At 41.9% G+C, this 23,669-nt stretch overlaps 1 protein-coding gene across 5 annotated transcripts in view; it reads left to right on the top strand.

Annotated features, from left to right (window-relative positions):
* Positions 1-23,669, top strand: part of LOC125461125 (triple functional domain protein-like) — a 636,773-nt gene that overhangs the window by 108,406 nt on the left and 504,698 nt on the right. Inside the window, exon 1 of one of the 5 annotated variants that reach the window (XM_048549554.2) lies at positions 10,824-10,854. The exons of 3 other annotated variants lie outside the window; for them this stretch is intronic. In XM_048549554.2, the coding sequence (XP_048405511.1) occupies positions 10,833-10,854 (22 nt within the window). In that variant the 5' untranslated portion in view covers positions 10,824-10,832. Of the gene's footprint in view, positions 1-10,823; positions 10,855-11,826; positions 11,903-23,669 lie in introns of those variants that run through there. One more of the 5 variants, XM_048549563.2, reaches the window with a different exon arrangement.

The raw sequence follows: 23,669 nt of genomic DNA, 5'->3' as shown, positions 1-23,669 counted from the left end.
AATGTTAGTTTATTCTCTAGATTATTTAAGTTGTTTCACGACTGGCTTGATTGAAATTCTTCTTTAGGCTGTTAATGTCTTCATCTGTACATTAATGATGTCCGTTGAGTTCTCAATTCTTCTTGAAGAATTCACAATTAGCAATGTGATGGTTAATATTTACAAAGGTCCCTATGTTTTGAAGCTACATGATGGAAGACTCCAACCAGTTTAGATGGCAAATTTAAGTTCAGTAGAAAGTTAGTTAAATGAAAGAAAACTTCCCTTTAAGGTGAATTTCAGTTTAAGTAAAGCATGTTCAGTTTGTGACCAGAATTTGTTTTAACTCTAATACTATCTGTAGAAAGCAGTAAATTAGACTAAAGGCTAAAGAGGCGGAGACCTCTTGGAGATAATAAGTTGTAGAGCTGGATGAACACATCAGAGGAGCAGGAAAGCTGACGTTTTGGGCTGAGACTCTTCTTCAGAAATGGGGGAGCGGAAGGGGATTCTGAAATAAATAGGGAGAGGCGCATAGAAGATGGATAGAGGAGAAGATAAATGGAGAGGAGACAGACAGGTCAAAGAGGCGGGGGTGGAGCCAGTAAAGGTGAATGTAGGTGGGGAGTTAGGTCAGTCCAGGGAGGATGGACAGGTCAAGGAGGCGGGATGAGGTTACTGGATAGGAGGTGGGAGGAGGGGATAGGCGGGTGGGAAGAACAGGTTAGGGAGATGGGGACAAGCTGGGCTGGTTTTGGGATGCGGTGGGAGGAGGGGAGATTTTGAAGCTTGTGAAGTCTACGTTGATACTATTGGGGATTCCCAAGCGGAATATGAGTTGCTGTTCCAGCAACCTTCAGGTGGCATCGTTGTGGCACGGTAGGAGGCCCGGGATGGACATGTCGTGTGTGGAATGGAAAGGGGAGTTGCTACAGTTCATGATTGGGAGGTGCAGTTGTTTAGTGCGAACTGAGCGTAGCTATTCTGCAAAGTGGTCCTCAAGCCTTCCAAGCGGAGACTTGATTGTCTTTATGCAATTTTCCTGAGGAAGGGTCATCAGACCCGAAACTTTAACTCTGTTTTCTCCTCCACAGATGCTGCCAGACCTGCTGAGCTTTTCCAGCAACTTTGGTTTTTGTTCCTGGTTTACAGCATCTGCAGTTCTTTTTTTTTAAACTAGATGATCTATTTTAGCATTGTTGGTTGAGGAAAAAATGTAGACTAGGATACTGGGAAGAACTCCCAGTCTTGGACAAATATTGTGGTATTTTGTACATTGATCTGAAAGAGGGTTGGTTGGCTTAGTTGGCTAAATGGCTGATTTGTAATGCGGGGTGATACCAACGGCGTGGGTTCAATTCCTGCATCGGCTGAGGTTACCGTGAATGTCTTTGTTTCTCAACCTCTCTCCTCGTCTTAGACATGGTGACACTCAAGTTAAACCACCTGTCTCTTGCTCTGTAATGAGAGAGTGGCGCTATGGCTGTTTTACTTATCCATCTTAGAGAGGCTTTGGCCTTCGGTTTAGTGTTCTTATCCGAAAGAAAGCACTTCTGGCAGGACAACCTGCCCCAATACTGGTCCAGAATGTTCCATTGATATTGTGTTTAGATCTGATGGCTGGTTCCGATGGATCTATGCACCAAAACATAAGCACAATGATAAGATTAGGATTAGGCTAGCAGGGATGATATTCCCAAAAGTTTTAGTGCGCTTCTGTATATGGGCCACAGAATTCCAACTGGTAACAGAACCTTTTTGTTGACCCTTGTCTGAGATCCTGAGGTTATTTATATAAGCAGAGATAAGCTTGGAGCTGGAGGAACACAGCAGGCCAGGAGCAGGAAAGTTGACGTTTTGGGCCAGACCCTACTTCAGAAATGGGGATGGGGAAGCGAGCTCGGAATAAATAGAGAGAGGAGAGGTGGGGCTGGAGAAGGTAGGTGGGATGGTGGTAGGTGAGTGCGGGTTGGGAGTGGTGGGGACTGGTCAGTGAGGTCGGAAGGGTGGAGAGATGGGAAAGAAGATGGACAAGTTGTGTCAGGTCAAGGAGGCCGGGATAAGAGGGAGTGTTGAACGTGGGTTGAGGCTGGAGTTGGGGAGATTTTGAAACTGGTGAAATCATGTTGGTCCATTGGGCTGTAGGCTCCCGAGCAGAATATGAGGTGCTCCTCCTCTTGTTTGCGGGTGGTGTCATTGTGACACTGGACAAGGCCTAGGATGGACTTAACTCCCCCTCCCACTCCCTGGGTGATAAAATGGCTCGCATCCGGAAGATGTTGTCCTTCGTCATGAACAGAGCGCAGATGTTCTACAAAACGGTCTCCAAGCCTCCACTTGGTCTCAGGAATGTAGAGGAGTAGGTGGATGTAGCATTTCCTGCAATTGCAGGGAAAGATGGTGGGGGTGTTGGAGTTCGTGGGGAGCTTGGAACGGATAAGAGAGTCACACAGAGAGCAGTCCTTCCGACTGGCAGATCGTGTGGAGTGGATGATGTGCCCTCCTCTACATCGGTGTAGCGATATGAGATGGACTGGGGTTGTTTTCCTCAGAGCAGAGAAGGTTGAGAGGGGACTTAATTAAAATGTAAAAGTTATGAAAAGCATGGATAATCCTGATAGAAATTTTTCTGTTTGGTTTTATATGGCTTTCATCAGTAGTTTGATTATATTCTGTAATGCTGAATATTTATAGTTGTGGCTGTTGTTTCTGATTTAATATGTCCAACTGTTTTTGTTATCAGAAATTTTGTGATCTGACTTTTATTGCAAACTGTAGAGATAGCCACAATTCCTTTTATTTTCTTCATTATTTTTGGTTTGGGACTGTTTTGCAGTTAAGCAGTGAACTTTGAACAACAGTTTGTTTTAAAAGGAAGGAGAACAAAGAGGGATGTTTTCTATTGGAACTGGCTTGGAAAGAAGATACAAGTTGGTTGTCTTTCTCGCGACGAAAGAGCACCAGAATGATTGCTATGCCCAAGGATAGCACTTGTTTGGTTGTTGAATTGGTCAATATAGGGAGAGCCTTTTGTAACTAAAAACAAAAGAATTGCGGATGCTGTAAATCGGGAACAAAAACAAAGTTACTGGAAAAGCTCAGCAGGTCTGGCAGCACGAAGGAAAAATCAGTGTTAACTTTTCGGGTCCGGTGACTCTTCCTCAGAACTGGTGGCTGGGAAAATGTCAGTTTAAACTCAGAAAAAAGGGAGGTGGGTGGGGTAGGGAGTAAAGGATAGGATAGAGCCCAAAGACAGAGAAAAACAGATGGAAAACAGTCCCCATTAACAACTATTCACCCTCCCAGCCTGATTGCTTTCAAGTCCTGTGTCTGTCCAACTGTTTTTCTTTCTCTTTGGGCTCTTTCCTATCATTTACTCCCTACCCTACTCACCTCCCTGTTTTCTGCGTATAAACTGATGTTTTCCCAGCCAACATCAGTTCTGAGAAAGGGTCACCAGACCCCAAATATTAACTCTGTTTTTTCCTTCTGAGATGCTGCCAGGCCTGCTGAGTTTTTCCGGCAACTTTGTTTTTGTTTTAGAACCTGTCCTAATTGAGTTTTAGCAGGAAGCAGATTGATTTTTTTTTTGGAGACATCAGGTGATGATTTTGCTTGGTTTTGTGCTCTCTTTCTATCTAATTTTAGTTTCTCCAATTGTTAAACTATTGAAAGTTGTGAGAAAAGTATACCTGCCTGTAAGAAATAAGTAAATATTTCTTTCAGTTTGCTAGATATGTTTGCGTTAACCAGTGGCTTCAGAATTCAAGCAAGATAAAGAACAAAACAGCACAGAAACAGCCCTTTGGTCCTCCAAGACCGCACCGATACAGCTGTGGTTTTTCATGGAAGCATTCAGTTTTCTGTATACTTGTGCATTGGTGACCCTCAAGCTGTACATAACTAGCTGTCTGTGCCTGTGGTGCCTTTGGGACAATGGGCAACTACTAAAAGGAGTTGCAGTTGTGAACTTGGGTACATCTTGCCCTGTTACCTTGGAATATCCATATCCTTGGCAGTAGTTAGTTTAGATAATTCGGTTTGCAGTGGAGTTGAAGGGAGTAACAACACAAGCTGTTCTTTCATCCTCACCTCACCAATCTCCAATGTGAATCATAGAATCCCAACAGTGTGAAAGCACACCATTCAGCCTATTGAGTCCACACCGACCCTCTGAAAAGCAGCCCATCTTGTCCCATGCCCCTATCCTATCCCTGTGACCTTGCTTTTTCCACAGCAAATCCACCTAACCTGCACATCCCTGGACGCTTTGTGCACTATAGTACGGTCACATCTTTGGCCTGAGAGAGGAAACAGGAGCACCCAGAGGGAACCCACACAGACCTGTGAAGAATGTACAAGCTGCGTGGATGGTTGCCTGAGGGTGGAATCGAACCTGGGTCCTTGGCACTGTTAGGCACAGTGTTAACCTTTGAGCCACATGAAATATACTTCTGTGTTAACTCTTAACTTATAACATGAGTTTCCTTCATGTCTTTTTAAAACACAAAGATTATCATGGAATGGGTTGCAGCATGAAGGAGGCCATTTACCTGTTGTATCTGTGCCAGGCCTTATTCATGTAGTGCCACTGCCTTTCACGGCATTGGGTATTAAACATTGGATATTTTTGGAGTTCAGAATAGCGCTCTGTTGAAAAAAATGATTGAATCAGTGTCCAGCATACTCTTGGACATTATGTATCGCCACACCTGTGGATCTGACATGTCTTGCTCGAATCACATTTCCATCTTAGGCACTAATTTAAATGTCCAGATGTTTTACTGACATTACTCAAACCATCATGTTCCTCCAAATGGAGCATTTGTTTAAGGTACAATCCATGTGTCAAATGAATATAGCTATTGATTTTACAGTCTTATTTAATCGATTCATCCGCTATTCTCTAATTGAATTAATCTTTGTCATGATTTAAAAATAAATCTCCAGTCCTTAGCTTCCATGGGAACTGGCTGGGTCTCCTGTTTGTATCTTTGGTGAAAGATTATTCAGGCACAAAGTATTGTGGTACGGGCCCATCATTTTTTACCGTGTGCTGTCTTCCCTGAAGCTTTTATAGACAAAGTCATGTAGACTTTTGAGGCCACTATCTCCAGGATTGTCAGCTTGGCTCATTGGTAGTACTCTTTCTGGCCATCATGTTGAAGTGGATGTTGCCACAGTTACAAATTACATCCTGTGTAATGTAACAAGGGTAACCAATCTCTCCTTCCATTTTCAATTTACATGCTGCCCTTTATATGGTTGGCCACACCGTGTTCATCCAGTGGCACTGTACGGCTACCCTATGGGGTGGGGCTATGTCAGTTTGGTTTTGTTTTTACATTGAATACAATTAGATAAATATAGTCTGAAATTGCTTTTCTCTCCCTTCCAGCACTACACCATTACAGCTCCGACTGCCAGAATCTTATTATTTGACGCCCTGTTCTTTCTTATTCGCATGCTTCCATTTAGTGACATTATCTGAAAACTCATCATAACTTTTCTTTTATTCACCAAGAATATACATGTCTCTCGCACTATTATTCCCCGGCTTCTGACTCCATCAGTCTCTCTGACAACTCCCGTACAATAGGGATGGCTAATTTCCACCTCCATAGGTGGAAATTTCACTGTTTCATTAAGCAAGCACCCTTCAGTTCAGATCACTAGAAATCTGATCCCTGAAATATCTAGGGGCATCAAATCACAAGGGGGCTCTCCCTAGGGAATTTGAGGGGGAAAGAAGAGCTCCAAACTAAACATATTTTAGGTGAAAAAAGGTTTAAAAAGGACATGAGTGGCAATTCCTTTTTTACACGGATGGCGGTTCATGTGCGGAATGTACTGCCAGATAAAGCAGTGGACGCACGTATAGTTACAACATTTAAAATATATTTGGATGAGTTCATGAATTTGAAGGGTTTGGAGAGATATGGGCCAAGCACATCAGATTTCACAAAGTATTCCTCTTCAAACATTTCTACTCTTCAAGGCTATTTAATGATGTGGAGATGCCCATGTTGGACTGGGGTGGGCAAAGTCAGAAGTCACAGAACATTAGCTTATCATCCCAACAAGTTTATTTGAAATCACAAGCTTTTGGGGCACTCTTCTTCATCAGGAAGTCGCCAGACTACAGATTAAGTGGTAGAGGCTTTCAGCTTCGTGGGGCATTGAGACTGGTTCTGGGGGAGGAGGGACCTGTACAAACTGAATGGGTTACATGAGGGCAGGACCGGGACTGATGACCTTTGGGGTTACTTGGTAGAGTGGTTGGGGAGGGTTCAAACTAGAGTGGCAGGGGGATGGGAACCAGGGGAGTAGGGCAGTACTTGCAGAAATTGAGGGAGAGGAAGAAATGAAGGCAAATATGACAAAGAGCAAGAACAGGCAGGGAAACACTGTTGAAAAGAACAAGGAAGGTGGTTTGAAATCTGTGTTTCAGTGCAAGAAATATAATAGACAAGGTAGATGAATTTAGAGCTTTAGTGAGTACTTGGAACTATGATGTTATTGCGAATATGGAGACTTGGCTGAAAGAAGAAGGGAATTGACAGCTGAATGTCCCAGGATTTGGATGTTTCACTTGTCATAAAAAGGGATGTAAAAGGGGTGGGGTTGTTGCCTTACTGGTAAAGGAGTACCTCACATCAGTACGGAGTTGGGATACGTAGAGGACTTGTGCAGAGAGGCAAGATGAGTAGAACTGAGGAATAGGAAAGGTGAAATCACAATGCTGGGGGTATATTACAGGCCTCCTGATAGTCTCTCCTCTATCTCCTGGCTATGTAGACAGATTTTGGAAAGATGTGAAAAACATCGTGTTAGGGGCTTAGATGGGACAGAGTTTGTTAGACCATTCAGGAGGGTTTCTTGCCATAGGATGCACGTAAGTAGTCCAACCAGGGAAATGGTTGTACTGGAACCATTGTAACCAGCCCAGTTCGTCCCCTCCCCCCACTGCACCACACAACCAGCCCAGCTCCCCCCCCCCCCCCCCCCCACTGCATCCCAAAACCAGTCCAACCTGTCTCTGCCTCCCTAACCGGTTCTTCCTCTCACCCATCCCTTCCTCCCACCCCAAGCCGCACCCCCATCTACCTACTAACCTCATCCCACCTCCTTGACCTGTCCGTCTTCCCTGGACTGACCTATCCCCTCCCTACCTCCCCACCTATACTCTCTCCACCTATCTTCTTTACTGTCCATCTTCGGTCCACCTCCCCCTCCCTCCCTATTTATTCCAGTTCCCTCTCCCCATCCCCCTCTCTGATGAAGGGTCTAGGCCTGAAACGTCAGCTTTTGTGCTCCTGAGATGCTGCTTGGCCTGCTGTGTTCATCCAGCCTCACATTTTATTAAATGGTTGTACTGGACCTGGTTTTGGGAAATGAGCCTGGCTAGATGAGTGAAGTTTTAGTGAGGGAGCATTTCGGGAGTGGTGACCATGATGCCATGAGTTTTAAGATGCTCATTGATAGGGATAACAGCAGAGCTCAGGTGAAGTTGTTAAACTGGGGGACGGTGAACTACAACAATAATGCACATGAACTGGAGAATTTTGATTGGAGGCGGCTGCTTAAGGCTAAATCCACATTAGACATGTAGCAGTATTTCAAGCGGCAGTTGTAAGAGTTTAAGAGTGGCATGTTTCTGTAAAAATGAAGGATAGGTATGGTAAGTTGTGTGAACCCTTGGATGACCTGCGATGATATGACCTTGGTCAAAAAGAAAAATGGTCTAGGAGGATGAGAACTAATGAAGTGCTTGACATATGTAAGAAAAGTAGGAAGGAACTTAAACAAGGAATTAGGAAGACTAAAAGACCTCATTAAATGAAGTTATAGACTTGCTTACCGAGCCAGTGTGTTTGCAGACATTTCTGCTAAGTAACGTCGTTAGTTCACCTCCGGTGAGACGTTGGTGTTCTGTCCTGCTTGTTATTTGAAAAAAGTCATGAAAAGTCATTAGCAAACAGGATTAGCGAGAACCCCAAGGCTTTTTATACATACATTTTAAAAAAAAGAGAGTAGCCAAGGAAAGAGTTGGCCCGCTCAAGGACAAAGGAAGGAACCTCTGTGTGGAACCAGACGAGATTGATGAGGTCCTAAACAAATACTTTGTGTAAGTATCCACCAATGGAAAGGAATTGGTAAAGGATGATCTTGTGGAACAGAGTGTCGAATTTCTAAGCCAAGTTGCTATTTAAAAGAAAGGTATAGTGCATTTTAAAAAAGTATTAAGCTAGATACGTCCGCGGGTCCTGATGGGATCCATCCAAGAATATTGAGGGAGGCAAGAGAACAGATTGTTGGATCATTGACAGACATCTTTGTATCCTCTTTGGCACAGGTAAGGTTCCAGAGGACTGGAGAATAGCAAATCTTGTCCCATTGTTTAAGATAATCCGGAAAATTACTGGCCTGTGAGCCTCACGTCGGTGGTATGAAAAGTATTGGAAAAGTTTCTGAGTATTAAGATCTATACCTATTTAGAAGCAAATGGACTTATCTGCGATAGACAGCATGGTTTTGTGCAGATGAGGTTATGCTTCACGAATTTGATTGAGTTTTTTGAGGAGGTGATGAAGATGATTGAAGGTAAAGCTGTTGATGTCCACATGGACATCAGTAAAGCCTTTGACAGGGTCCCTCATGGCAGACTGGCACAAAAGGTGAGGTCATATGGTATCGGGTCAGCTGGCAAGGTGGGTACAGAACTGGCTTCATCATCAGAGACATAGGGTAGTGGTGGAAGGATGCATTTTGGAATGGAGGGTTGTGGCTGGCTCAGTGGCTGGTGCTACTGCCTCACAGCACTAGGCACCCAGGTTTGATTCTCCCCGTATTGGTGTGGGTTTCCCCCTCGTGCTCCGGGATCCCCCCCACAGTCCAAAGATAGGTGGCACGGTGGCTCAGTGGTTAGCACTGCAGCCTTACAGCGCCCGGGACCTGGGTTCAATTCCAGCCTCAGGTAACTGTCTGTGCGGAGTTTGCAAGCTCTCCCGGTGTCTACATGGGTTTCCTCCGGTTTCCTACCACAGACCAAAGATGTGCAGGCTACGTGGATCAGCCATGCTAAATTGCCCATTGTGTTCAGGGGTGTGTGGGTATAGGAGGATAGGTCTGGGTGGGATGCTGTAACGGGCGGTGTGGACTTGTTGGGCCAAAGGGCCTGTTTCCACACTGTAGGGAATTCTAATCTCTAATCTAATCTAATCTCATATGCAGGTTAAGAGGATCGGACATGGGAAATGCAGGGTTACAGGGGTAGGGTAGGGGCTGTGGGGCTGGGCAGGATACATTTCGAAGGGTCGAATGGCCTGTTTATGCAATGTATGGATTCTATGACTGGCGGTGTTCCATCGGGATCAGTGTTGGGACATCCTCTGTTCGTGGTCTACTTAAATGATTTAGACGAAACTGTAGCTAGTTTAATGAGTAAGTTTGTAGATGATACAAAGATTGGTGGAATTGCAGATAGTGAAGAGGATTGTTGGAGGATACAGCAGAATATAGATCAGTTGGAGGCATGGGCAGAAAAATGGCAGATGCAGTTTAATCAGGACAAATGACAGAACCTTTAGCAATCTTGACATGCAGAAGTGATATGGGTGTGTAGGTCCACAGATGACTAAAAATAGCAGCACAGGTAGATCAGTTAGTAAAAAAGGGCTATGGCATGTTTACCTTCATTGGAAGGGGCATTGATTGTGAGGATAGACTAGTTATGCTGCGGTTTTATAGTACTCAAGTTAGGTCACACTTGGAATATTGCATACAGTTCTGGTCACCACACTTGGAATATTGCATACAGTTCTGGTCACCACACCATCAGAAGGATGTGGACGCTTTGGAGAGCGTATGGAAAAGGTTTACCAGGATGTTGTCTCATATAGGGGATTTGAGCTATGAAGAAAGGTTGGATAGACTGGGCTTGTTTTCTCTGGAACACAGGATGTTGAGGGGCGAACTGATGGAAGTTTGGAATTGTGAATGGCATCGATTAAAGTGGAAATTTTAAGGCTTTCTCCCAGGGTCGAGGCATCAGTAGTTAGGGTCACAGGTTCAAGTTGCGGGGTGAGGGTAGTTTAAAAAAGATGTATGTGGCAAGTTTTTGCACAAAGAATGTTGTGTCTGGAACACACTGGCAGCGGAGATGGTGGGAGCAGACACAGTAGCAGCGCACACGAAAAGGAAGGGAATAGAGGGATATAGATCCTGCAAGCAAAGACAGACGGTTTTAGTACGGAAGGGCAAAAGGTGTTGGTGAAGGATTGGAGGTCGAAGGGCCTGTTCCTGTGCTGTATTGTTCTTTGTTCTAACAGAATGTATCGGCAATGCCTGCTGTTGTTTCCTGTGTCGTCCTGAATTTTACAAGTGGCATTATCACTATCAGAATAGCAATAAGAAATTGCTTCTTATGCAACTTAATCCATAATGATTTGTGTTTCTTAAGATCATATTTTGCAATAATGGGGGAAAGAAACCTAGTAACTTTTATCTTTACTATTGATTTTATATTGAATTATCAAAAGGCACATGCATGATCCAGCTGGAATCAGCAGGCCATAGACACTAGTGTTTGAACTGAGTTTGAGTTCTCCCTCAAGAAAAGTCATCCTGCTGCTCTGTTAAAGCAGAAGATACGTCATTGCTTATATTGCATGGAAGCAAAGTGACCTATTTGAATTCAGTTTACCTGTATATAGAGGGCAAGGAGGACAACCTCGTGTAATGAGGTTCAATTTTCTCTCTTCATTTGAACTGCTCATGGAGAATGTGTAATTGACTCAGCCCAACAAACAAGATGTTACTGTTATTGGCACGTGTGTACATTTTTAAGACAGATGAAGATGATCTTCAGTAAAGGTATTTGTTGTAAGGGTTTTATTCTGCTATTTTTTAATTGAAAGGGATGTATAATTTATCACAAGCTTGTATTTTGAGGTTTCTTTCTGTAGGGAAATGTGCTTAACATATTGTGGAAAGTTAATATAAATTTGTCTGTGATGGGTGCAGTGTAACTGTGTATAACCTTGTGTTTACCTGTGTAGTCTATTTTTTGGCAGATAAAGAAGTCAGCTTTTGAGCTGGTTTTCCTAAATATAGTTACATTTATGTCAGTATGATTGTTTTAAAAGAAGCATTTTTATAATTTTTAAATTAAGCATGAATGCATAACAACTACCGATCAGGAATGTGCATATTTTATTACAAAATTTGAATTCTTCGTGTCATATAATGAAAAAGCATTATGACAGAACTAATAATTTAATAAACCAAAAGTACTGACTACTGCTTCCCCACTTGTACAATTTAAGCCTGTTTAAACATACCTTCAATAAAACGGTTAGATGCCTTTCTTTAAGCAAGTAGGAATGATCTGAAACTGCCTGCCTATAAGGGTGGTGAAGCCATTTAAAAATAAAACCAGATGGACCTTTTAAAGAAAAGAAACGTGTATGGCTAAGGCAATAGAATGGGGCTGACTGGATTTCTCATTGGTAAGCTGGCGTAAACATGATGGGCGGAATCTTTCTGCATCATTATGAAACTAAAATGAAAAGCCAAAATTGTCTTTATTGCTCTGTTGCGCAATTTAACCAACTTGTACAGCGTTTTCATTCAGCTATACTGATATGCTGTTTTAATTTCCTGAATTTGCAGTCGGTGGCATCATCCCCCAGACTGTCTGGGCTTTTGCACCGTAATGTGCTGTTGGGTTCTATTTCAGCATGTGCCTTTGATTGGGCATTCATGTGAATAGAACAAGTAACTGTGTTTCTCTTCTGAAGAATTGATACTGAGGTGCGTACAGCTGAGCTATGAAGTGTAAACTTGAACAGTGAATACAATGACAAATTAAGTAATGAAAGCGAAATGAAGAGAAAGATTGGATGAAAGAGCAGAGACAGAAGTAAGACGGAAAAATTTTTGATTCTTTTTATTTGTAGAAGTTACTAACAGTAATTAATCTGGAAGTCTTCATACAGTTTAATTCTCAGTGCTGAAATTGTTTGGATGCAATTATGATCTGTAAAATCATTAAGAAAATTTGCTTAAACTGGAATGGCAAGCCATAACATTTTCTGGCATGTTTGGTAGGTAGCTAGTGGACAAAGTGTGCATTTTCTGGTCTTTTCTGTTGGGATGGCAGAGTTTCTAGAATTCAACGTTCTTATTTCCACGTTTGGTTGCATATGTGGTGTCACTAGAAATTTTTGTCATGTTTACTCTTTAATAACAGTGTGCGCCGATGCCCTCAGTTTTTAAAGTTAAATCCAGGTTAGTGTATCAAGTGAAAACTGTTTTTGTTACATGCATAGCAGGGATTGTTGAAGACAAAAATATTCAATGAACGATCTGGATATGCTCTGTACTGAATACCTTGCCACAAAGGTGTAAGATAAAATAGATAAAAATTATATGGACTGTGACCTCTATTCACTGTACCCCATATAAACCAGCTGTACTGTTGGATTAGTTTTTAACATGGTGACCAGTTCTACTAAATTGCTTCCTCTTGCATACTAAATTTCTTGTGAAGTCTTTTGTGGCTTCTTCCACTTTGCTGCTTACTATCTAATGTGTCTGGACTAGGAACATTCACAATACTAAGAGTGCGGTCACATTTTACACTATAAAATCGTTGCTAGTCAGTGAACTTGGAGAATTACATTTCGTGAGAAATGCATGACTGTTATGTGTAAACTGTAATTGATTTTCTTTACATCTATTTTATTGCTAATAATATGATGCATTTGCCATGTTTCTATATGGAGGAATGTTTCCTGAAAATAAGTTTTCAGAATTGTTTCAACAGGAATTCTATCCAGTTTGGACATGTGTGTGAGAGAGACAGAAGTATGTGTGTGGCATAAACTATGAGTAAATGTCAATGTTTCACCTTTTCCTAGTTGTTTTGGAGGATTGTGTCAGGAACTATGAGTACTTAAAAGCACAGGTGCAACTATTTTACTACTTCATTGTAAGTGTGCCTAGCTCGCCATGCCAATATTTAAGTAATTGTCAATTTTTCAATTTCTGCAGTTCTCAAGGTAAGTTCTATTTCACTTTGGGGTAAATTAATACAATTGACTTTTCTGTAGCTTTTTATAAGTTTTTGGTTGCTTTTGAAACATCCAATATCCTATGTTTTTCAATTTTTAGAGTAAGTTTCAAGTTCTTTGGTGTGTGATGATTTTATGTCTCGGTAGGATGGAAGAAAAGGAAAATTAATCTTTGTCAGTTAATACGCGTTTGAATGACTTTCATATAAGGTTTACTACTATTCCAAAAAAGGTGGGAGTGATTTGTCTGACAAACCAGCCTGTTATTTGGCCTAATCCTATGTTGAGCGATAGGACTAGCTGTTACTTAGAGAGGAATAGATTAATTGGGGATAGTCATCATGTTTTGTTTAAGGGAAGGTTGTGTTTTACTAACTTAATTGAAATTTTTGAGCAAGTAACATGGAGGATTGAGGCTAGCTCTGGCTGCTAAATGGATTTTAGGAAGGCATTTGACAATGTCCCAAGTGGCAGATTGTTAAGAAAAAATTATAGGGGAATGTAATGAACTAGATCTAAAATTGACTCAGTGACAGGAAACAAAGGGTAATGTTTTACAGATGAATTTGCTAACAGAAAGCAGTTTTCAGTGATGTTCAACAGGATTATAGAAGACAATGAAAATCTTTCCCAGCCAAACAGTGTTGGATGCCTGGAATTTGTTGCCCAGTTTTGGTAGTAAAACCATCAACTTGTTTAGAAGGAATCTAGATCTTCAGCTCAAGCACTCTAACCTGCAGGGGCATGGAACCAGGAGATAGTGAGTGGGTTTAGAATTTGCAGCTAGTTTATTCAGCTGACTTCAACACAATGGGCAGAATGGTCTCCTTCTGTGCTATAACTTTTCTTTGGTTTAATGTAGCCAGAAAAGTGTTGATGCGTCCTTTGATGTCACAAGAGATGATAGAGAAGACATAATTTCTGAATTTTCTTCATTTTTAAAAAAAATGTATGTGAAGATTGACATTATGATCAGGATTTTAGGAAATTCAGTTTTTAAGAACTTGAAGAGGTTGACGCAGTGCTGATGGAGATGAATTTCGGTAGGGTTCTGATGTATCCTCATGACTACTAACTATAGGTGAATAATATATGATATATTCAGCCCACTTTAACTAACCCAGCTGGAGAAGTCAGAAAACATCATCTTGCTGCAGCATTAGAATAGTTCTTAAATTACTCCAGTGTATTTGAAATCAATCCTGAATGTACCATTTACTACTTTAAATCAGCAACCCTTTGTTCTATTTATAGTTAGAACATAGAACATAGAACATAGAACATAGAACAGTACAGCACAGAACAGGCCCTTCAGCCCACAATGTTGTGCCGACCATTGATCCTCATGTATGCACCCTCAAATTTCTGTGACCATATGCATGTCCAGCAGTCTCTTAAATGACCCCAATGACCTTGCTTCCACAACTGCTGCTGGCAACGCATTCCATGCTCTCACAACTCTCTGCGTAAAGAACCTGCCTCTGACATCCCCTCTATACTTTCCACCAACCAGCTTAAAACTATGACCCCTCGTGCTAGCCATTTCTGCCCTGGGAAATAGTCTCTGGCTATCAACTCTATCCATGCCTCTCATTATCTTGTATACCTCAATTAGGTCACCTCTCCTCCTCCTTTTCTCCAATGAAAAGAGACCGAGCTCAGTCAACCTCTCTTCATAAGATAAGCCCTCCAGTCCAGGCAGCATCCTGGTAAACCTCCTCTGAACCCTCTCCAAAGCATCCACATCTTTCCTATAATAGGGCGCCCAGAACTGGACGCAGTATTCCAAATGCGGTCTAACCAAAGTTTTATAGAGCTGCAACAAGATCTCACGACTCTTAAACTCAATCCCCCTGTTAATGAAAGCCAAAACACCATATGCTTTCTTAACAACCCTGTCCACTTGGGTGGCCATTTTAAGGGATCTATGTATCTGCACACCAAGATCCCTCTGTTCCTCCACGCTGCCAAGAATCCTATCCTTAATCCTGTACTCAGCTTTCAAATTCGACCTTCCAAAATGCATCACCTCGCATTTATCCAGGTTGAACTCCATCTGCCACCTCTCAGCCCATCTCTGCATCCTGTCAATGTCCCGCTGCAGCCTACAACAGCCCTCTACACTGTCAACGACACCTCCGACCTTTGTGTCGTCTGCAAACTTGCTGACCCATCCTTCAATTCCCTCGTCCAAGTCATTAATAAAAATTACAAACAGTAGAGGCCCAAGGACAGAGCCCTGTGGAACCCCACTCACCACTGACTTCCAGGCAGAATATTTTCCTTCTACTACCACTCGCTGTCTTCTGTTGGCCAGCCAATTCTGTATCCAAGCAGCTAAGTTCCCCTGTATCCCATTCCTCCTGACCTTCTGAATGAGCCTTCCATGGGGAACCTTATCAAATGCCTTACTGAAGTCCATATACACCACATCCACAGCTCGACCCTCATCAACCTTTCTAGTCACATCCTCAAAAAACTCGATAAGGTTTGTAAGGCATGACCTACCCCTCACAAAGCCGTGTTGACTGTATTTGATCAAGCCATGCTCTTCCAGATGGTCATAAATCTTATCCCTCAGAATCCTTTCTAACACCTTGCAGACGACAGACGTGAGACTTACCGGTCTATAATTGCCGGGGATTTCCCTATTTCCTTTCTTGAAGAGAGGAATTACATTTGCCTCTCTCCAGTCCTCAGGTACGACTCCAGTGGAGAGCAAGGATGCAAAGATCTTCGCAAGTGGCGAAGCAATTGCATTTCTCGCTTCCCAAAGCAGCCGAGGACAAATCTGATCCGGGCCTGGCGACTTGTCAATCTTAATGTTTGACAAAATTTTCAGCACATCAGCTTCGTCTATCTCTATCCATTCCAGCATGCACACCTGCTCTTCAAAGGTTTCATTCACTACAAAGTTGGTTTCTTTCGTAAAGACAGAAGCAAAAAACTCATTTAGGGCTTCCCCTACCTCCTCAGGCTCCACACACAAGTTCCCTATGCTATCCCTGATCGGCCCTACTCTTTCTTTGACCATTCTCTTATTCCTCACGTAAGTGTAAAATGCCTTTGTGTTTTCCCGGATTCCTTCTGCCAAGCCTTTCTCGTGCCCCCTCCTGGCTCTCCTCAGACCATTTTTGAGCTCCTTCCTTGCCTGCATGTAATCCTCTCTAGCTGAACTTGACCCTAGCTTCCTCCACCTTATGTAAGCTACCTTCTTCCTTTTCACTAGAAGCTCCACCGCTCTCGTCATCCAAGGTTCCTTAATCTTACCCCTTCTTGCCTGTCTCAGAGGGACATATTTACTCATCACTCCCAACAACTGTTCCTTAAACCATCTCCACATGTCTATAGTTCCCTTACCATGGAACAACTGCTCCCAGTCCATGCTTCCTAACTCATGTCTAATCGCATCATAGTTTCCTCTTCCCCAATTAAATATCCTCCCATTCTGCCTAATCCTCTCCTTCTCCATAGCTATGTAAAATGTGAGTTAATTCAAAGTAATTTTCTAGATTGATCTTTCCCGTACTGTTTCATGAATCCTGTGTCCCTTTATAATTTTATCAGACAGGTTGTTTCAAAAACTAAAGAGCTGAAGCTTTACCAATCTCTCTCTTTTGAGACTTGAAAGACTGGAATGCAGAATAAACAGTTATTTATACTTTCACTCTAACAATATTTATGGATGAATAAGGAGCAGTATCATAACTTCAGATCCCATGCAAAGTTGTAGGGTTCCAGTGAGGTCTTCTCTAACCCTCTCTTGTATATAGTTAACACTTAGTAAAGGTTGTTGATGTTCACTAATATAGGTAAGACTAACTTGGATTAACGAAACCTGACTTTATTACGTGGTGGCAGAGAAAAACAATGACTACCTGAAGTCAAGTTCTAACTGTAGTCAGTATAATTTCACTGGTGAAGGATGAAGTCAGTCCAGCAATCCCACTGTAGGAGGGGAAGAAAGCCTGTGAAGCGAAGCCTAGCTACAGTGTGATGCAGCATCTGATAGATTTCAAGTCTTGCCAAGTCAGTGGAGCTTAAAACCCACATTCAGTGCTGTTGAGGCAGAGGAAAAGCCTGTAAAAGGGAATGCAACAAGCTTAAAAAAAAGTCAGTCAGCCGCAATCACTGTTGATTTGAGGTCTTTACAGGATAACGAACTAAAAATACTCATAGTCGCCCAACAGAAAATGTGTGAAGAAAGAGGGTGTGGTCAATGCTCTGAAGAGACTGTGTATTTTAGATACCATTTCAGAACTGGATCAGCAGCACCAAAGGTTGAAAACAATCCACCGCAGTCAGCAAGACTCAAAAGTATTATGTAATGTTGTAGGAAACTCAGTTGAAGGAGCTCTCACGGTTGCTGGCTAAGTGTAACAACAGAGGCACATATGGTAGGTGTTCTAACCTCCTCTTCGGGTGCTGCTGTTTACAGTAAGTCAAGTCAAAATAAGCATCAGTGAAACTTTGATTTGCTATTAGCAACCGAGTGGCCACATTACCTGCGATGCCTTGGATCGTGGAATTAAAAAGAGCTCTTCAATCATGCATGAAGTAGTTCATAATGTTTCAAAACAGATTCATAAATCTGAACTTCGGCATTTTGGATATTACTTCGCTTAGTTATAACCAGATGAGGAGGATGAACTGGTGATCTTTTTTAACTTTTTTTGATTAGTTGCAATAATTTTTAAAAACATTTAAAATCATAGTCATACTGCATGGACACGGACCCTTTTCATGCAACCAGTCGATGATACTTTTTAAGATCAGTAAAGGGTAACTAAAAAAGTAATAAAAAGAACAAAGGTAAGTTATGAAAGAAAACTGGTGCAAATTTAAACATGTTGCAGAGATGGTAGGAACTGTCGATGCTGAAGAATCTGAAATAACACTGTGTAGAGCTGGATGAGCAAACTATTTGGATTGAAAGTAGTTAAATCCTGATGGCCTACACCCCAAAGTCGTAAAGGAAGTGGCAGCAGAGATAGTGGATCTACTGGTTGTTATAATATTCCAAAATTCCATGGAAACGGGAAAGGTCCCAGTGGATCAGAAGAAAGCGAATATAAAGCCCTTATTCAAAAAGGGAGGCAGAAAGTATGAAACTATAGTCAAGTTAGTTAACTTCTGTCATTAAGAAATTGCTAGAATCCATTATTCAGGAATTAATGACAGGATATTGAAAATTTCAGAAAAATCCATCCGGGTTAGCGTGATTTTATGAAGAGTAAATTGTGTGGTTTATTAATTTGCTGGCAATCCTTGGAGATATAACAAGTAAAACTGACAATAGGAATCCTGTCGATGTATGTCTGGACTTGCAGAAGGCATTTGATAAGGTGCCACACAAGGTTTAAACACAAGGTAAGATCATATCGGGTTAGGGGTATTTTATTAGTTTGGATACAGAATTGACTAACAAACAGAAAGCAGATGTGGGTGAAATGGGTCTTGGGTTGTCAATATGCAGCTGATGCAGTGTCACTGAAATTAGTCCTGTGACTCAAGTATTCACAATCTGCATTAATGACTTGAATCTGGGGATAGATGATACAGTAGCCAATTTTGCAGATGACAGTAGGTTGAATGGAACGCTAAGTTCGTATAATAAATGTTCAAATGGATACGAATCGGTTCGGTGAATGCGCCAAAGTTTAGTATGTGGAGTTTAAATCGAATAAGTATGAAGTAATCCATTTTGATTGGAAGAATAGAAAGGCAACTTATTGCCCAAATTTAGAGAAACCTCAGAAATTTTTGAAGCTGAGGGATCTGTGAGTCCTTGCACATATAACACTGATAGAGCAGGTAATAGAGCAAATGGAATTTTGGCTTTCATTGCTAAGGGATAGAGTAGAAAGATGGAGAAGTGTTTCTGCAACTGCACAAGATATTAGTGAGACTGTATATGGAGCATTATGTACAAATTTGATCCTCTTACTTGAGGCGAGCAGTTGCATTGGAGTCAGCTCAAAGCAGACTCACTGGATTGATTCTGGAGATGAAGGGTTTGTCTTATGAATAGAGATTGAGCAGTTTACATCTGTACTACTTGGAGTTAGAAGAATGGGAGGAGATCTAATTGAAGTATTTAAGATGCTAAAGGGTGCTCAAGATGGCAAACCAGCTTTAGAGAGGATTTTTTCTTTGTGGAACAGTCAAGAGTGAGGGGTCACAATTTTATGGTGAGGAGTAGCAGATTTAAAACCAAAATGAGGAGAAATTTTTTTTTAAAAAACTATCATGAATTTGAAGAATTCAGTATCCCAGAATGAGGTGGATGCTGAGACATTGTGCAAATTTAAGCAGGGGTTCAACAGGATTTTAATCAGCAATGTAATGGGTTGAAGAATTACGGGGAGAAGGCAGGAAAGTGGAATTCAGGCCAGGATGAGATCAGCCATAATCATGTTGAATGGCAGAATAGGCTCAAGGGACTGAATTGTGTGCTCCTGATCTTAGTTCTTACATTCTCTGTTGGTCTCTTAGTTTCGGTCAGGACATATTACCAATTGAGGAATTGCAGGTGGATTGCATGTGCTGTGTGGACACGGCACAATGCATCAATTTCACTTGAAGGTATTTCTGACAACTGACAGCACATTCTCTGTTGTGTTCGCTCAAACTTGTCTAAATAAAAAAAATTCAAAGGACAATATTATTATGATAGTGCCTGTTTGCTGCATCTGGAGCTTTTTACCTCAACTTCCACATAAACCTCAATGTCAATAAAAAGGTTAGATGAAGAAAGCAAGAAGTAAGAATTCAGCTGAGTTGTACTGACCTGTTTTGCTTAGTCGTTTTCACTAATCCAGATTGCAGTGAAGCACGACAGCTGACTTCAGTATTAAGAAAAATCAAACCAACTAGGGTTTCTGATCTTCATTATGTGGAAATCCCTGATTGAAGTGTGTACATTGTACTTTGGAACAATATTGTTCAAAAGTAAATTGTATAAACTGACAGGTGAAGAATGGGCACTTCAGGAAATGTACTCAGAAGTTTTGGCATCAGGAGAAATGTATTATAGAAAATCATTGTGGGCCGAAGGGCCTGTACTGTGTTGTTGCTTTTAAAGGTGGTGGGAAATGAGAATTTTGTACTTTCTACAAAGAAATGTGTGATGTGTCTGCTGTTTAAGGATTACTTAAATGCTTACCTGATGATATCTCACTCACATGTTAGCAGCTTTTCCTGATGGGCAGTGAGGAAAGAGATTATGGTAACTTTTGCTGTTAATTTGATTTTGCTGTTAAGAAGGCATACAGTGTTTTAGCTTTTATTAATAGAGGAATCGAGTTCCGGAACCAAGAGGTTATGGTGAAACTGTACAAAACTCTGGTGCGGCCGCACTTGGAATATTGTGTACAGTTCTGGTCACCACATTATAAGAAGGATGTGGAAGCTTTGGAGAGGGTGCAGAGGAGATTGACTAGGATGTTGCCTGGTATGGAGGGAAGGTCTTACGAGGAAAGGCTGAGGGATTTGAGGCTGTTTTCATTAGAGAGAAGAAGGTTGAGAGGTGACTTAATTGAAACATATAAAATAATCAGAGGATTAGATAGGGTGGATAGGGAGAACCTTTTTCCTAGGATGGTGACGGCGAGCACGAGGGGGCATAGTTTTAAATTGAGGGGTGAAAGATATAGGACAGATGTCAGAGGTAGTTTCTTTACTCAGAGAGTAGTAAGGGAATGGAACGCTTTGCCTGCAACGGTAGTAGATTCGCCAACTTTAGGTACATTTAAGTCGTCATTGGATAAGCATATGGATGTACGTGGAATAGTGTAGGTTAGATGGGCTTGAGATCGGTATGACAGGTCGGCACAACATCGAGGGCCGAAGGGCCTGTACTGCGCTGTAATGTTCTATGTTCTATGTTGAAGTTTGTCATAGAGTCACGCTGCATGCAAACAGACCCTTCAGTCCAACTTGCCCATGACGACTGGGTTTCCCAAACTAAACTAGACCTACTTACCTGTATTTGGTCCACACAGCACACGGAATCCGCCTGTAATTCCTGAATTGGAAAGACTAGGAACGTATCAACATTTCCCAACAAAGATCAAAAGTATTTTTCTGTGAGCACAAAATGCCCCAGGTACTCCCCTTCAAATTGGCAATAACTTTAAAGCTCAGGTTTCAGTGAAGATTTGTAGTTGGGTGCTGGTTGTAGATGTTGGTGTGTTCACCGAGCTTTGAGGCTCATAGTGGACATTTCACCCCCTTACTCCGTGACATCCTCAAGGCTGTGGAGCCTACTGTGAAGCACTGTTATCTGGTGCCAATTTGAATTTAAATGGTTTTAGCTGCTTCTTGTAGGTACAGGTTCTGGTTGTGCATTGTCAGTATGTCAGGTCTAATTCAAAGTGGTTGTTGATGGAATCCACGAATGAATGTCAAGTCTCCAAGAATTCCCTGGCTGAGTTTGGCTTGTGCTGTGTTGGTAGTGTTGTCCCAGTTGAAAGTGTAGTTTTTCTCTTCTATGTATATTGAAACCAAGGACATCTTGGTTGCATTGTTTAGTTGCCAGCAGTGTTTGTGGATGCGGGCCAGTTGTCTGCCTGGTTGACCCATGTAGCATTTTGTGCAGTCGCTGCATACACATTGCAGCACGCAGACTCTGCTGAAGGCAGAAGAACAGCACCTCTACCAGGTCTTTACCACCCCCGTAGCTTCAAATACAGATGGCTAGCCAACAGACACAACCAGGGTCACCAAAACCTGAAACAATAGCCACCATACCATATGTTAAAAACACCTCAGAACTGACAGCCAGGCTAGATAACGATGAGGAGTCATGATGGCGCACAAATTGGCAGCCACACTAAGACAGCAACCGACCAGGGTTAAAGAGCCAATAGACACAGTGGACAGGAGGAATGTAGTTTACAAGATACCTTGCAGAGATTGCACAGAATGCTACGTGGGACGAACAGGCAGACAACTAGCAATCCGCATCCATGAACACTGGCTAGCAACTAAGTGACGTGACCAGATGTCCTTGATTTCAATACACACATGAGAAAAACCACTGTTTCAACTGGAACAACACTACTATCATAGGACAAGCCAAACACATCAAACACCACCAGGGAATTCTTGGAGGCTTGGCATTCACCCACAGACTCGGTCAACAAATATATTGAATTAGACCTGATATACTGACTATTGCAATGCACAACCCGAACCAGCGCTTTCCAGAAGCATCAAGAACTGGACCGTATACAGTTGAACTGGCACAAGGCAACAGTGCTTTGCAGGAGCCTCCACAGCACTGAGGATATCATCTAATAAGGGGACTAAATGTCCGCTATCAAACCTCCCAGCTGAGTGCGCACACCAACGTCTACTTCAAAGCTATCTTTGTACACTATTTAATAAATATAAACCAAAATAATTAACTACATGCTGGAAGCTTTAAAGCAACATGTGAATTTATTCATCAATTATCCAGTTATGAAAACGCGGGACAATTTCTTCAAAATATATTGGGGTTGTCAATGCTGTGTCTCCAAGTGCATGTTACTGGCTGAGGAGATTACACACTGGGAACGGAGCTCTGTGCATTTATGCTTGTGTTTCAGAATGAAAGTTAATTTCATTATTGGAGATAAATTGCTTATGTCAGGAATTTTCCTTGATCAAAATAGTGTGCAAATATTTTACAGGATAGGAATTAATTGGTTTAATTTGACTTCTATGAACTTTGAGAAAAGCTTTGTTTACATTCCTATTACATGTGAACAGGCGTAGGCTTTTCAATTCCTTGAGTCCACTTTGCCATTCCTGTCCACAAAAATTTGTTTTTATATTCATTTGTGGGATGTGGGTGTCGCTGGCTGCCAACATGTGTTGTTTGTCCCTAGTTACCCCTGAAAAGGTGGCATTGAGCTGCCTTGCTGAACCACTGAAGTCCACTTGCTGTGGGTTGACCCACAATGCTATTCGGGAAGGAATTCCAGGTTTTGACTCAGCAGCAAGAGGTAATAGCGCATATTTCCAAGTCAGGATGGTGAGCAGCATGGTGGAGAGCTTGCAGGTGTGTGGTGTTCCCATGAATTGGCTTTCTTTGATTTTTAAAATGGAGGTGGTTGGAAGGTGCTGTTTGAAGATTTTTGGTTCTGGGTGATGAATTTGCTTGCCTTTACGCATTTCTTGATACATTCACCTCATAAAAATCCTTATATAATTGTCTTGAAACTGTGTTTGTTTATTGATATATCAACCATAGTCCATTTGAGCTGAACACCTCCGGACTGCCACCACCCCTTTAAACTGGAAAAAGTGCTTCCTGATTTTGATTTCATTCTGAAATAGCAACAGTAATTACACATTTCTGTCCCCTCGTTCTGGATTTCCAAACTGGAGGAATTAATTTCTCTATACCTACCTTTCCAGGATCTGACATCTTAAAAATTAATTGGAATGCAAACTGTATTTTTTGAGGCTTTGGGGTAGAAAGCAGATTTTGAGAGACTGCTGCAGCGGAGAAGGAATCCAGCTGTTCGTCATGGCCATTGCAGCTGTATCCTGTTGGATCCCATGACTGGTAGGCTGCTTTGGCAGTGAGGTGAAAGAGGGGCTCGTGTTTCCTCAGCAGCATCT

Source organism: Stegostoma tigrinum, chromosome 2 (genome assembly GCF_030684315.1).
Source record: "Stegostoma tigrinum isolate sSteTig4 chromosome 2, sSteTig4.hap1, whole genome shotgun sequence".
Taxonomy (NCBI): Eukaryota; Metazoa; Chordata; class Chondrichthyes; order Orectolobiformes; family Stegostomatidae; genus Stegostoma; species Stegostoma tigrinum.
The sequence above is the reverse complement of the archived record's forward strand: the minus strand, read 5'-3'. Positions and strand labels throughout refer to the sequence as shown.